At 36.0% G+C, this 12,926-nt stretch overlaps 1 protein-coding gene across 1 annotated transcript in view; it reads right to left on the reverse strand.

Moving 5' to 3' along the window:
• The window catches only part of LOC143222307 (uncharacterized), a 188,539-nt gene that overhangs the window by 164,024 nt on the left and 11,589 nt on the right, over window positions 1–12,926 (reverse strand). Inside the window, 1 exon segment of the mRNA XM_076448661.1 lies at window positions 1,141–1,602. Coding sequence (XP_076304776.1) covers window positions 1,141–1,244 — 104 coding nt within the window. The 5' untranslated portion in view covers window positions 1,245–1,602.

Genomic DNA, 12,926 nt, shown 5'->3' on the forward strand with positions numbered 1-12,926 from the left:
AATAAAGTATAAAACCACTTTAGGAGCTAATGGCATACCTATATTCAGTATAAAGTAAGGTATAAAACCACTTTAGGAGCTAATGGCATACCTATATTCAGTATTAAGTAAGGCATAAAACCACTTTAGGAGCTAATGGCATACCTATATTCAGTATTAAGTAAGGCATAAAATCACTTTAGGAGCTAATGGCATACCTATATTCAGTATTAAGTAAGGCATAAAACCACTTTAGGAGCTAGTGGCATACCTATATTCAATATTATTAAGTAAGGTATAAAAACACTTTAGGAGCTAGTGGCATACCTATATTCAATATTATTAAGTAAGGTATAAAAACACTTTAGGAACTAGTGGCATACCTATATTCAGTATTATTAAGTAAGGTATAAAAACACTTTAGGAGCTAGTGGCATATCTATATTCAATATTATTAAGTAAGGTATAAAAACACTTTAGGAACTAATGGCATATTTATATTTAGTAGTATTAAGTAAGGTATAAAAACACTAGGAACTAATGGCATATTTATATTTAGTAGTATTAAGTAAGGTATAAAAACACTTTAGGAGCTAGTGGCATATCTATACTCAGTATTATTAAGTAAGGTATAAAAACACTTTAGAAGCTAGTGGCATATCTATATTTAGTAGTATTAAGTAAGGTATAAAAACACTTTAGGGGCTAGTGGCATATCTATATGTAGCATTAAGTAAGGTTTTAAAACTTTAGGAACTAATGATATTTCTTTTTAGGCCATGTTAACTAAAGTATAACACAAATTTATGGGACTAACGGAACTTTTATACTCAATAATGTTAAGAAATGTAAAAACTTAACAACGTTTTGTATTTGTAGGTCGTCCATGAAAGAAAACTTAATTTTGATAGATCTATTTATGCGTAATATTAATAAAATATAATCAGTTCTACAATAGAAATATTTTTCAGCAATTAAAATCGCGAAGTTTAACCCTAAATATACGGTTACCTACTAATACTGTATGCCAAACAAAAATTACTTTTAATATCACTTCTACAGCATGCTAAGAAAGCCATTGTAAATAAATGTGGCGAGTCAGCCACAATCACAAGGTAGCCAAATTATGTATGTCACCAAATATTATCAAAAGTAGCTTACTGTATTCTCCTTTCTTCAAACTTTCTCAACTTCTGGTCTCGCTGAAGAACTTGAAAAATAGAATCATACTCAGATTCTGACAATTTACTCAGATCTATATCCATGTCTTCAAGTACTTTGTACTTTAATTTCTGGCACAGTTTTCGTATTTGGTTAAAAGTCTTTGTGCGTTTAGGAAATTTTTTGTAGATGTGTGTGTGTTACTTCAAAAAGAAACCTTGTGCGGGCAGCACGATGTTAATACCTTTTTTTGGGGCAACACGTTCACACACCAAACTCGTACAGCACCAGACCTCTGGTCTTGGCAGAGGACGGGCTATACTAATCAGAAAGGAAGTTACCAAACACGTGACTGCTTTCAGAAAGAGATTAGTAGAAACAGGAATGTCCACTCAAGTTAGCGCTTTTCACTCCCAAGACTATTTCACAGATGGCGTCCATCCTCGCGTCTTCTTCTGATTCCTGAAATAGAAAGGATAACGCAACAATTATAGATGTTGATGTCTACTTACATCTATAGATAAGTAATGATGCAACTCGAAATTATTGCACATCTTAACTGTTGCGCTAAACCCAGTTGATAACATATCAAACCTGATCTTATAAATTTCAACCATAGATTGAAAAATGTAGATCATTCTTATACGTTGTTGTTTTTTTATAAGATAAACGTGTCAATGTAAAATGCAAGTTTTCACTTTAATTTTCCTTCCGGTGTGGCGGTAGAAATGTACTGTTCGTAAATTTTAACTTGTAAATGGCATCAGTAAGGATTATATGTTAGAAATAAATTTAAACCACAAACTTAAACAGGTTCTTGTTTTGAAGAAATTATGTTATTACTCTCTGCTACGATATTTCTGGGAAGTGGGAAGGGCTAATCAGCAATATATTTTGTAATTATGTTTGGAACATTATGCGCAGTTGAAACAAAGGAGGTCTAATGAATTCGTCAGAAACAAAACTACGTGATCACAATGCATTGAAACTAGAATTTTCCAATATCCTATAATATACGTACTAGACAACGCTACACTATGTCAAACACCTGTCTGAACATATACTCGATGTCAAATGCAAGAAATTTCCAATGGCTTGTATCAAGATAGAGAAAACTCATAATGGTGAACATCTGTACTCATGAAGCACGTATACACAAAGACACTTTGGATCACTTTCAATAATTATCTCTAAACACTTCGATAAGTTTGTGAAGTTCTTGTAATCAACGTTTAGTTTAATTTCTCCGTCTCTTTCGCTGATTCTGAGAAATCTAAAACCTAAACCAACCCAATTATAATGTTTACTTATCCTTTACGTATATATCTACATCATATATTGTCTAAACCCTATTTATCCGCAAAAATCATTTTTGAGGCTGCACGTTTAAATGTTTGACAATCACCCACGATTATTGTATGAACTATTTTAGTCTGTTTATTATTTTTAAAACTTGAAACACTCATTACAAGGGTATTTATCTGAACATAAACTGCCGCAAGCAAAGATAGAACTTGTAGAAACTGGTCGCACTCGTGCTCAAGGAAAGGGAACTGAAAGATCGTATCTGATCATCACGCTCAGATTGGAAAAATATGAAATACATTAATGGAAATGTTTACATATTTCACATTGTGCTCTCTGATCATTGAAGAACCATTCGTAAGCATATGAATCTTAAAAACAACAGAAGATTTCTGTGTACTCCTTCCACAGGCTGCTACAAGCTATAATATGCCAACTTGTTTGTCCTGAATTTGTTTTACAATCCCTCAAATCTTTCATTGACCCGCCAGAGGGGGCACTGTAAGAGTAAAGACATGTGAAAACAAGCACACTTATTTTTTAATATTGACGCTTTCCGTAACTATACATAAACGTTTGCATATATATATAAGCATCAAAATATTCCAGCTTGTAAAATAAACAGTATCTTCTCAAAACACTGGTTTTTGTTAGATGGTTTTATCATAATTATGGTTATATCGGGAAAACCTCTGGAAGATCTAAACCACAACGTTACTAAAATCTTTGCAACGTAATGTGTAAATCAAAAGTTGTCTTGGTAACTAATATATTGATATACTTGTCAACAAACACATATATATGGTGGTCCTTCTTTCATACACATGGAATTCCAAGTTTGAGAAACAGAGCTGAACAAAACCCGTCAATATTTGTAATAACTTTACCACGTTACCTACGTCTGCAGATATGTCACGTGGTGTTTCACGCCGCTTTCAAAAGGTCGTTTTAGTTCACTTAATTCGATAATATACATTAATAACATTCTACATTGTTGGAGCAAACATAGTCGGCAATGAGGTTTTATGAGTATGAAAGCGAATTAAAACTGGAGTATAGAGTGCATACCTAATATAAATTAATCTTGACCTTCAGATGTTAACTGTATGCTTTAAGAACTTGAGCATGTATACTAAAATTGGTTTTATCCTATGTTAAACCCACTAGTCAGAAAGACAGCCATAACAACGAAAAGACCTATCAAGCGAAATAAAAAACGAAACCTAATATTTAAGTAACAGCAAACTAGTATAGTTTCATTTCTGCCATTCACTAAATATTTCTGTGTTACACCCATGAACAAACATCACAAAAAACATTAAACTTTTGTCATCATTATCTGTTGTCATGGTGGTTTCTGTCACACACTAATATTAGCATGTAGAAATGTTCTGGAAATAGTTTCGTGTTTGAACAATGAAAGTATAAAACTCACGCAGACATTGTCTTTCATGGGAAATAATTCAAACAACATCGAATAACACCAAGTATGAATTATATGCTTTTCCCCAACAAAACAAGAAATGTTTAAGAGCATTCACTAAAAAAAAAATTAAACAAACAATACTACAGAACTTAGTTCCAGTTCGTTTCTAATCGACAAAACATTTCATCTTAAGAACAAGTACGTGCAGCGAAACAAACAGTGGTTACTATTTCCTGTGCTATCAATCGAAAGACTGCGCAAACCAACTAACAGGATATTATGTAACTTCCGTTACAAATCGCGCGCGTAGCACGAGGTCAGAAAAATCAACGAAGATTGATACAAGCCAAGTGAACAAGCAGCGCTTAATAAACATGTCTTTTGCGATTTCTACTATTCGGAGTAATATTGTTTAGAATTCCAATGTTACCAAAGCAAAACGTGATATCGGCACTGAATGCGACATCAAATTGAACATACATCGGTCTTCCAAGTTAAATTCAAGTTTATTAACCTAATTTTAAAATGAAAAGAACCACCCACCGCCAATACTTATGACCCTCTTATGAGCAAATATGAAACAGGTTACGAATCACGAATCTCGAGTTCACAGACTAGGCTTGCTAACTACAAAGTCAATATCTTTTATCTGAATTTTTCTGACTTTGAATTTTGCGCAAAGCTACACGACAGCTATCTGCGCTAGCAGTCCCTAATGTAGTAATGAAAGACTGGAGGGAAGGCAACTAGTCATCACTACTTACCCCAAACTCTTGAATAGTGGATTGACCTAAAACTTATAACGCCCCTGCAACTCAAATGGTTAGTACTTTTGGAAGGGCGGAGATTCGTACCTGTGACCCTCAGATTGCAAGCCAAACGCCCTAACCACCCGATGACTTCACGCCTTCAGCTGAAACTAAACGATAAGAGATCACAATAATGACAATTTAAATTGAACGATTGGCCACAAGGCTAGCGACAAAATATTCACACGGTTCTTTCTGTGGGTGATTGATGCTTGTGGTTTGCCAACAATCTACTATTACCGTACATGTTAACTACATTCACTTAATATGGGCCATAATAAACTGCGCATAACTAAGTAACATCTTTGCTTGGAAAACTTTCTATCTGTTAGATCGCAGAAACGGCATTAACGCTTTATTCCCCCCATTCATGTTTCTCAACAATGTTTCTCACAATCACATTCATAATACGAATTGATTACCAACAAAAAATCTCGTACGATGATAGAAACTTCTCTAGTTCGTCGTTGTAAAAGCACAGAATATATTAATATAAATGTAGTTATCTAGTGAGTGAGTAGGTTATAAAAACTGAAGTACATTGAGACAAAGAAAACAATTTCTACAATTACTTGAATCATGTTGCTGTGGCCCTATTGGCTGCTTGTTTTTCAGTTTCGACTTTCTATATTGTTTGACCAAGAGGAAGTTTAAGGTTATATGATGAACGCATCTCTAAACGTCTAGATTTTTTTTTCCGTTCGAGTAAATTATTATGTTGTTGACTGAGCGAGTCTACTGGTAATTCTACTGGTAATCAGTGCATGATTTAATCAGTATGTTGATGGTTAACCAGTTAGTACAGTGATATAAATATTGATATTATGTTTCTGAACATGTACAAGAGATGCAAAATGTGCAAGTTGAATTTCTATTTAAATGTTACTTGTGAAGATAGGCCTATCGCTATTTACGTAAAACAGTGAAACAAACATTAGAACTCGTGGTTAAAAAATTAAATATTTTTATTGTCATTAATCGTTATTCTTTTTGCTAAATAATCTAAAAGAAACCGCCCAACGAAATAAAACATGAGTTTGGTTTGAGTTTCGCGCAAAGGTACTCGAAGACTATCTGCGCTACCGTCCCTAAATTAGCAGTGATAGACTACAAAGAATACAGCTATTCAACACCACCCACCACCAACACTTGGGTCTCTCTTTTACCAACGAACAGTGGGACTGACCGAAACGTTATAACGTCCACCCGGCTGGTAGGGCGATCATGTTTGGTACGACGGGAATTCGAACTTACGACCCACAGACTGCGAGTCGATCGCTCTAACTACCAGGCTAGAAAACGTAAAACACGAATGTCACGAGTGGAGTTATTTTATTAAAAATTCGAGAACAATTTCAAGATGGCACATGTGCTCAAAACGAGATCGAAAATGTGCTTGAAATTATGAAACACTGAAAGAAAAAAGACAAATTCCAAAGAAAGTCAAGAAGAACATTCCAAAAATATTAAAGATAAAATGAAGAAAAAGACAGAAGGTTAAAGAAAAAAAAAAGATGGGTAGTTGAAACTTTTTCTCATAACAAAGCCACATCAGGCCATCTGCTGTGTTCACTGATTGAAATCAAACCCCTGATTTTAGCATTGTAAATCCAAAGAGTTACCGATGTCTTAGCGGGGGACGGGTAGTTAAAAGAGGAACTACAAGAATCAAGATAACATTTATACAACCAATTACGAAGAAAAATCAGTTTAATCGAAGAATGTACAGGTTGAAGTTGATTAAGAAAAAACAATACAGACGTACAGAGAGATTATCTTGACAAAATCAACGAATTACCAAATAAATGAATGAAATATAAAAATATAACAAACAAGATAACAGAAGCCACAAGAAATGAATGAAAGGTTTACAACAACGTCATTACATTAAAAATATCATTACCAGAATAGAAACTGAATGGACAAATTGAAGGATAAAACCTCCCTCTGCATTTATTCAAACTCTAAAGATCATTATATATAACATAGGCAATGCTATCTCCAATCACGTGAGCTTCCTGGACTATTCCAGCTACACCATTAACTCAAACTTACGGAATTTAATAGAACAGTTCAATTTGGTGTCCAATTGAGATACCAAAAGATTTTGAAATTTAAAAGCATCTTAAGAGGCATATTAGATACAGTTTGAAATACATTTCACAGTGAATGGATATACCATTAAACGGCAAGCAATTCAACTTCCTGCACGTTTAAAAGATTTGATAAAATGAATCTGTTGTTCTGCGAGCCGTACCACCATCATAGTTGCAGAGTTGCACCAAAAATCAAAAATTAGGATCAGACTAGAAGTGAAGAAACATACCTTTATGAAAATGTGGAAAAGCTTGTCCAATTATCTTACACAGTCACAGTGTGAAAGAACGGGTTCGATGCCATTGTAGATAAAAATACGCGAATTAGGCTAAAAAGTAAATGTTCATCTTTAAAGAAAACTAGTTGATAATAGAAGTAAGATCAGTTCAAGAACTGCAAGTAAACAACTAAAAATACCACCCAGAAATTACGAGTTCATAAGGTCGAATAGTGTGAAAACAAATTCCCTCTGATAGAAAACAAGAAAATTTTAAATGAGAAATTATACGATTGTTACTCAGAATAAAAAAATAAATATGACATTAGGTGTTCCGGCTGTAATTTAAAAGAAAAAATTGCCTACAATTAGAAACAAATCATTGTGGGAATAATTATTTCTTCTAAAGGAAGAAGTAAAAAACAACTTTAGAACTGAGGAAGCAACAGATGATAATAAACAGAGGAGACAGTAACTCGAGTATCATCACTTAACAGTCTACACAAACTAAACAGTTACTAAAGTACACCACTAATGACTTTGCCTGCGAAAAACTTAAATGAGCTCGTGAGGGTTGGTTGGTTTGGTGTTTTATGGCGCAAAGCAACTAGGCTATTTGCGCCAAACATCCGGTAAAAAGTTAAAATTAAAGTAAAATAAAACAAGAAATATATATATATATATATATATATGCAAAAACGGCTCGTTTGGGTTGAGAAAATATTTTATGTAGAAGAGCGAACAACGTTTCGACCTTCTTCGGTCATCGTCAGGTTCACAAAGAAAGAAAGAGGTAACTGACCGGAAGCTGACCACCTGTTTGGAAGGTGTTGTGTAAATGAGTGTCGGAATGTAGAGGGCGATGTTAGATGTTTGAATATATAATTTTATATTATTTATTTTATTATATTTAATATAGGTATAAAGGCGTTCCTTTATATCGGTTTATTTTGGGTTTAAGTTGTTGTATAAGCAAGGCTTCTTTAATTTTGCGTTTGTTTATGTTTGTTTCTTTATTTAGTATTTGTGTGTTTTCTGTGGTTATGTTGTATTTATTTGACTTGCAGTGTTCGAAAACGTGTGAAGGTGACTTTTTATGTTCTTTGAATCTGGTTTCCATTTTTCTACTTGTTTCTCCAATATAGAAGTTGAGGCAGTTATCACATTGTATTTTATAAATAATGTTGGTGTTGTGTTTGTCAGTGTAGTTTTAACATAGTATAGACCTCAGTTTTGTGCCTGGTTTTTGAATAAATTTGGTATTAACTGGAATGCCATATTTTGTTACTAGTTTTTGCCAAATGTTAGAAATATGTGGTATGTAGCAGTATAGGGTTTTGTAAATTTTAAATCGTTGGATATATTTACTTTTGTCAGTTGATTTTGCTTTCTGTCTAGGTGTGTGCGTATAATGTTTTCTACGGTTTGTGGAGGAAACTTATTGATGTTGATGAAGTATTGTTTTATTTTGTCTAATTCATCGTTAATTTTATCTGGTGAGCATAGTTTTATGGCTGTGTTTATTTGGTTTCTTAGCATGTTGAGTTTTTGTTTTGTTTCATGTGCTGAGTCTCAAGGAATGTATAGTCCAGTATGGGTTATTTTTCGGTGGATTTCGGTTTTAAATTGTGTGTCGGTTCTTGTAATTTTGAGGTTAAGAAATGATATTTGATTGCTTTCTTCCTGTTCACATGTGAAGTTAATGTTGGGATGTATAGAATTAATGTGATTGAAAAAAATAAGTGTGTATTCTGTAGATCTGAATCCCGCAACCGTGTCATCTACATATCTGTACCAGTATAGTGGTGGATGTAATGCTGTGTTAAATGCACTCAAATACCAAATGAAGAAACAAACAAACGCAAAATTAAAGAAGCCTTACTTATAGAACAACTTAAACCCAAAATAAACCAATATAAAGGAACGCCTTTATACCTATATTAAATATAATAAAATAAGTAATATAAAATTATATATTCAAACATCTAACACCGCCCTCTACATTCCGACACTCAGTTACACAACCCCTTCCAAACATGAGGTCAGCTTCCGATCAGTTACCTCTTTCTTTCTTTGTGAACCTGACGATGATCGAAGAAGGTCAAAGCGTTGTTCGCTCTTCTATGTAAAATATTTTCTCAACCCAAACAAGCCATTTTTGTGTATATATTTCTCTACAAGTAAGTTTTCTCGACATCACTAAAATAAAACAAGGTTTAATTTTTTAATCAAAAACATAAATAGCATTAAAACCAATTTTTACATCTATCCTACAGCGGTAAGAGAAAAAAATACAGTAATACAAGTTGCAAAGGACTTTCTGTAGCATAATTGTAATTGTCATAACTCGCCAGAAAGACTAACAGGTAAGTTCAAAAGCCACCGTTAGTCACCTGAAGTTGGCTTTTCCAGTACTAGTTCGAAGTATTTGAAGTTATGGCCGTTTTCAGAAAATAAATTAGTACAAGTTTTAAAAAACTTGTAGCGAAATTTTAATTATTATAACTCGTGCCAGAATGATTAACAGATAGTTCAAACATCAGCGTTAGATACCTGAAGTTCACCTTTCGAGTTACGTGACGTTACCGCTATTCTCTTATTTCAAATCGAACTAGATGTACTTTGATTCTCAAAAGTATAAAATAAAAAACTTCAATAGCATCAGTAAGATTACTAGCATTTAAACAACTAAGATGAACTGTGTCACCATCTCCAATAACACTAACATTACGGATAAACTTGGGACAAAACATTTTTAAAATGGTGTCGTCGTTCAGAGTCGTAACGACGGCATTACAGTAAAATGTGGCTTATTGTGACCTGAGTATCACACAGATAACACACTGGTGCATTTGTCCTAGACAAGAGAAAACGATGAGTTAAAAACTTTGACAAATGCGTAGTCTAGTTAGAACAACTTCCTTCCAATCCTTACGGAAGCAAGACGGCCAACGTCCAATAGAGAGTTTCAGATTTCGCTGCGGTGTCCGCGAACCCGTTCCCGCGAATACCAACGTGGCCTAGTATCCAGAAAAACTGGATAGAAGTAGATGTTAAAGAGAAATGTACCAGTTGGTTTTGAATATCGACGAGAACAAAGTGAGAAATAACGTGAAGTGATTCCAGGGCCAGCAGAGAACTAAGCGAGTCAGTACAAATAGTGCAATTTGAGTACTGCTTAGTTTCTGTGTGATCCAGGGCAAGAGACAAGGCATACAGTTCAGCAGTGAACACAGAAGCTGTAGAGGGGATTCTGCGTGCAACCACCGAACCACAACAACCCATGGCAGAGCTCACACAGTCACATGATTTCGAACCATCTGTGTAAATAGGAATGGAAGAATGGTTCGAAAAATGCTCAGCAAATAATAGACAGCATTTTCAAACAGGAGTATCTGCTTTTCTCATACGACTTACAACTAGGTCACATTTGGGGACTGTAAGAAGCCATGATGGGATGGATGACCAGTAGCTACACCAATGTTATCCAAGAACAGACTCAATTCATTCAACTGCACCTGGATATGAAGGCCAAAAGGAGCAATGGCAGATCGTCTGTTCTGAAAAAGTATGGCCCACTGAGAAAGGAAAACGCAACCCTAAATGGGATGCTCTGGTAAGAAACAAAGGTTTGAAGCATATAGTGAAGACAGTTACAAACGGCGGAAGTATAGAGGAGGTTCATGAGACTGTGTAAACTCTGAACTGGGAAAATGTGGAAAGTCCCAGTGTAGAGCTGAAGTTCTTGATGATGAATGGAGTCCAGCAACTTCAAGGTTGAAGACCTGGCAGAGCAATAGACCAGTGATCCAAAGTCCAGTTTCGATCGAATAAAAGCACGATGTATCTTTAGCACAGAACATCGATCCGCTCCCCAACTGGTGGTGGAGAGGACACGGAGAATGTTCGGTGCTCTTGGGCATTTGATTCGTAGCTGCTTGATGTGTGGTGTAAAGGTCAGCTTACGGTCAAAGATAAGCCCCAAGAACTTGGTCTCAGGGACAACTGGCAGCGAAACTTCACCGATACGAAGTTCAGGATCAGGGTGAATACCCCGTTGGCGGCAAAAGTGCATGCAAACGGTTTTAGAAAGAAAGAAGTTAAAACCGTTTGCTGTGGTCCACTTCAGTAAACGACTGAGGGCAGTCTGTAGCTGCCGCTCAATATACCTTATGTTCGACAACTGACATGAGGTGTGAAAAGTGTCGACGTAGAAATCGTTTGCAACAGTAAGAAATAGTTGTCCAGTAATGGCATTAATCTTTATACTGAAAAGTGTGACACTCAAAACACAGCCCTAAAGTATTCCAAGTTCGTATAGAAAAGAACGGGAAAGTGTCGAACCCACACAAACTTGAAATCGTCTGTCCTTTAAAACGTTTTTAATAAAAATGGACAAATGACCACGAAACCAACATACATGGAGATCTCGCAAAATGCCATACCTCCATGTTATATCACAAGCCTTCTCAATACCAAAGAATATTGATACAAGATGTTGTCGTTTGAGAAAAGCTTCTCTGATTGACATTTCAAGTCGAATTTGATTGTCCAAAGAAGGGCGCTGTCGTCAGAACCCACGCTGGATGGACGAGAGAAGGTTGTTTGATTCGAGGAACCAAACAAGACGAACATTAACCATCTTCTCTCAGGTCTTATACAGACAGCTCGTTAAAGATATTGGATGGTACATTGAAGGAATTTTGGGATCCTTCCCAGGCTTAGAGAAAAGTAGGACAATAGCCTGGTGCCAAGCATAAGGAAAACCATTCTCCTGCCAGATCAAGTTAAAAACAATCAGAAGAATAGCAAGAGAAGCAGGAGATAGATGGCGAAGCATTTCGTCGTGTACATCATCAGGTCCGACTGATGCACTTCCAGGCAATGAAGAGCCAGTTTAAATTCCACCAGTGTAAGGGGACAATTATAGTCAGAGGCAATCAGCTCAAAAGAGGTGATCGCTCAGCCCGAGTTTTGATGGCTAAGAAGGTGGAGGATGAAGCAGAAGGCTAGATACCTGGCAAAAGCTTCACCTAGAGTACGTATCGGCGATGCTCCCCGTATCAGCTACTTCTTGGTCATCAGAGAGCAAGATCAAGAGAGGGACAGAATTATATTGCCCGCTGACCTTTCGAATCTTGTCCCATATGACTTTGGAACTGGTGATAGAAGATATAGATATGTTGGTTGTGAACTTAATCCAAAGAGTCCTTCTGAGTTTGACATCTTACCTACTGAGCATATATACATGGGCCTGCTGGAAAGCAATGCAGTTTAAGTGTGGGATACCTGCAAAAGGTATCCGAGGCCCATTTTTGAGCTTGCTGTGCCATGTGGCAGGCAGGATTCCACCACAGATGAGAATATCATGGAAAACGTATCAAGGTTTTAGGAATACATTGAGCAGCTGCTTGTATAATACAGTTAGTTACTTCTGCCACACAGTCGTCTATTGATGACAGGATTATATTCTGCAAGAGCAGTGAAAGAGAGCCAATTTGCTTGATCCAGCTTCCATCGGGGCACGAGGGTCGGGTGGCATCGACCACGGCTCGTGCCTCTCAAACTTATAGGAAAATTATCACTGCCTCATGGGTTATTGTCAACCCTCCATAAAAAGTGAGAGAATAGTGAAGGGGAGCAAACAGAGATCAATAGCAGTAAATGACTAACTAGGTACATGAAAATAAATATAAGAACCACTATTGAAATGAGAAAGGTTGTGATCAGAAAGCATATGCTCTACAGAGTAACCCCTCCTATCAATATCAGCACTTCTCCAGAGAGGATGATGTCCATTAAAAGTCCCCCCAGGATTAAAAATGGAGACAGCAACTGTTCGATGAGTATCAAGGGCTGATTGATCATAGGTCTCTCCAGGGAACAGGTGGAACAAACAGCGATGGTATGACCCAAAGAAAATCGGATGATT

Source organism: Tachypleus tridentatus, chromosome 8 (genome assembly GCF_004210375.1).
Source record: "Tachypleus tridentatus isolate NWPU-2018 chromosome 8, ASM421037v1, whole genome shotgun sequence".
NCBI classification, from domain to species: domain Eukaryota; kingdom Metazoa; phylum Arthropoda; class Merostomata; order Xiphosura; family Limulidae; genus Tachypleus; species Tachypleus tridentatus.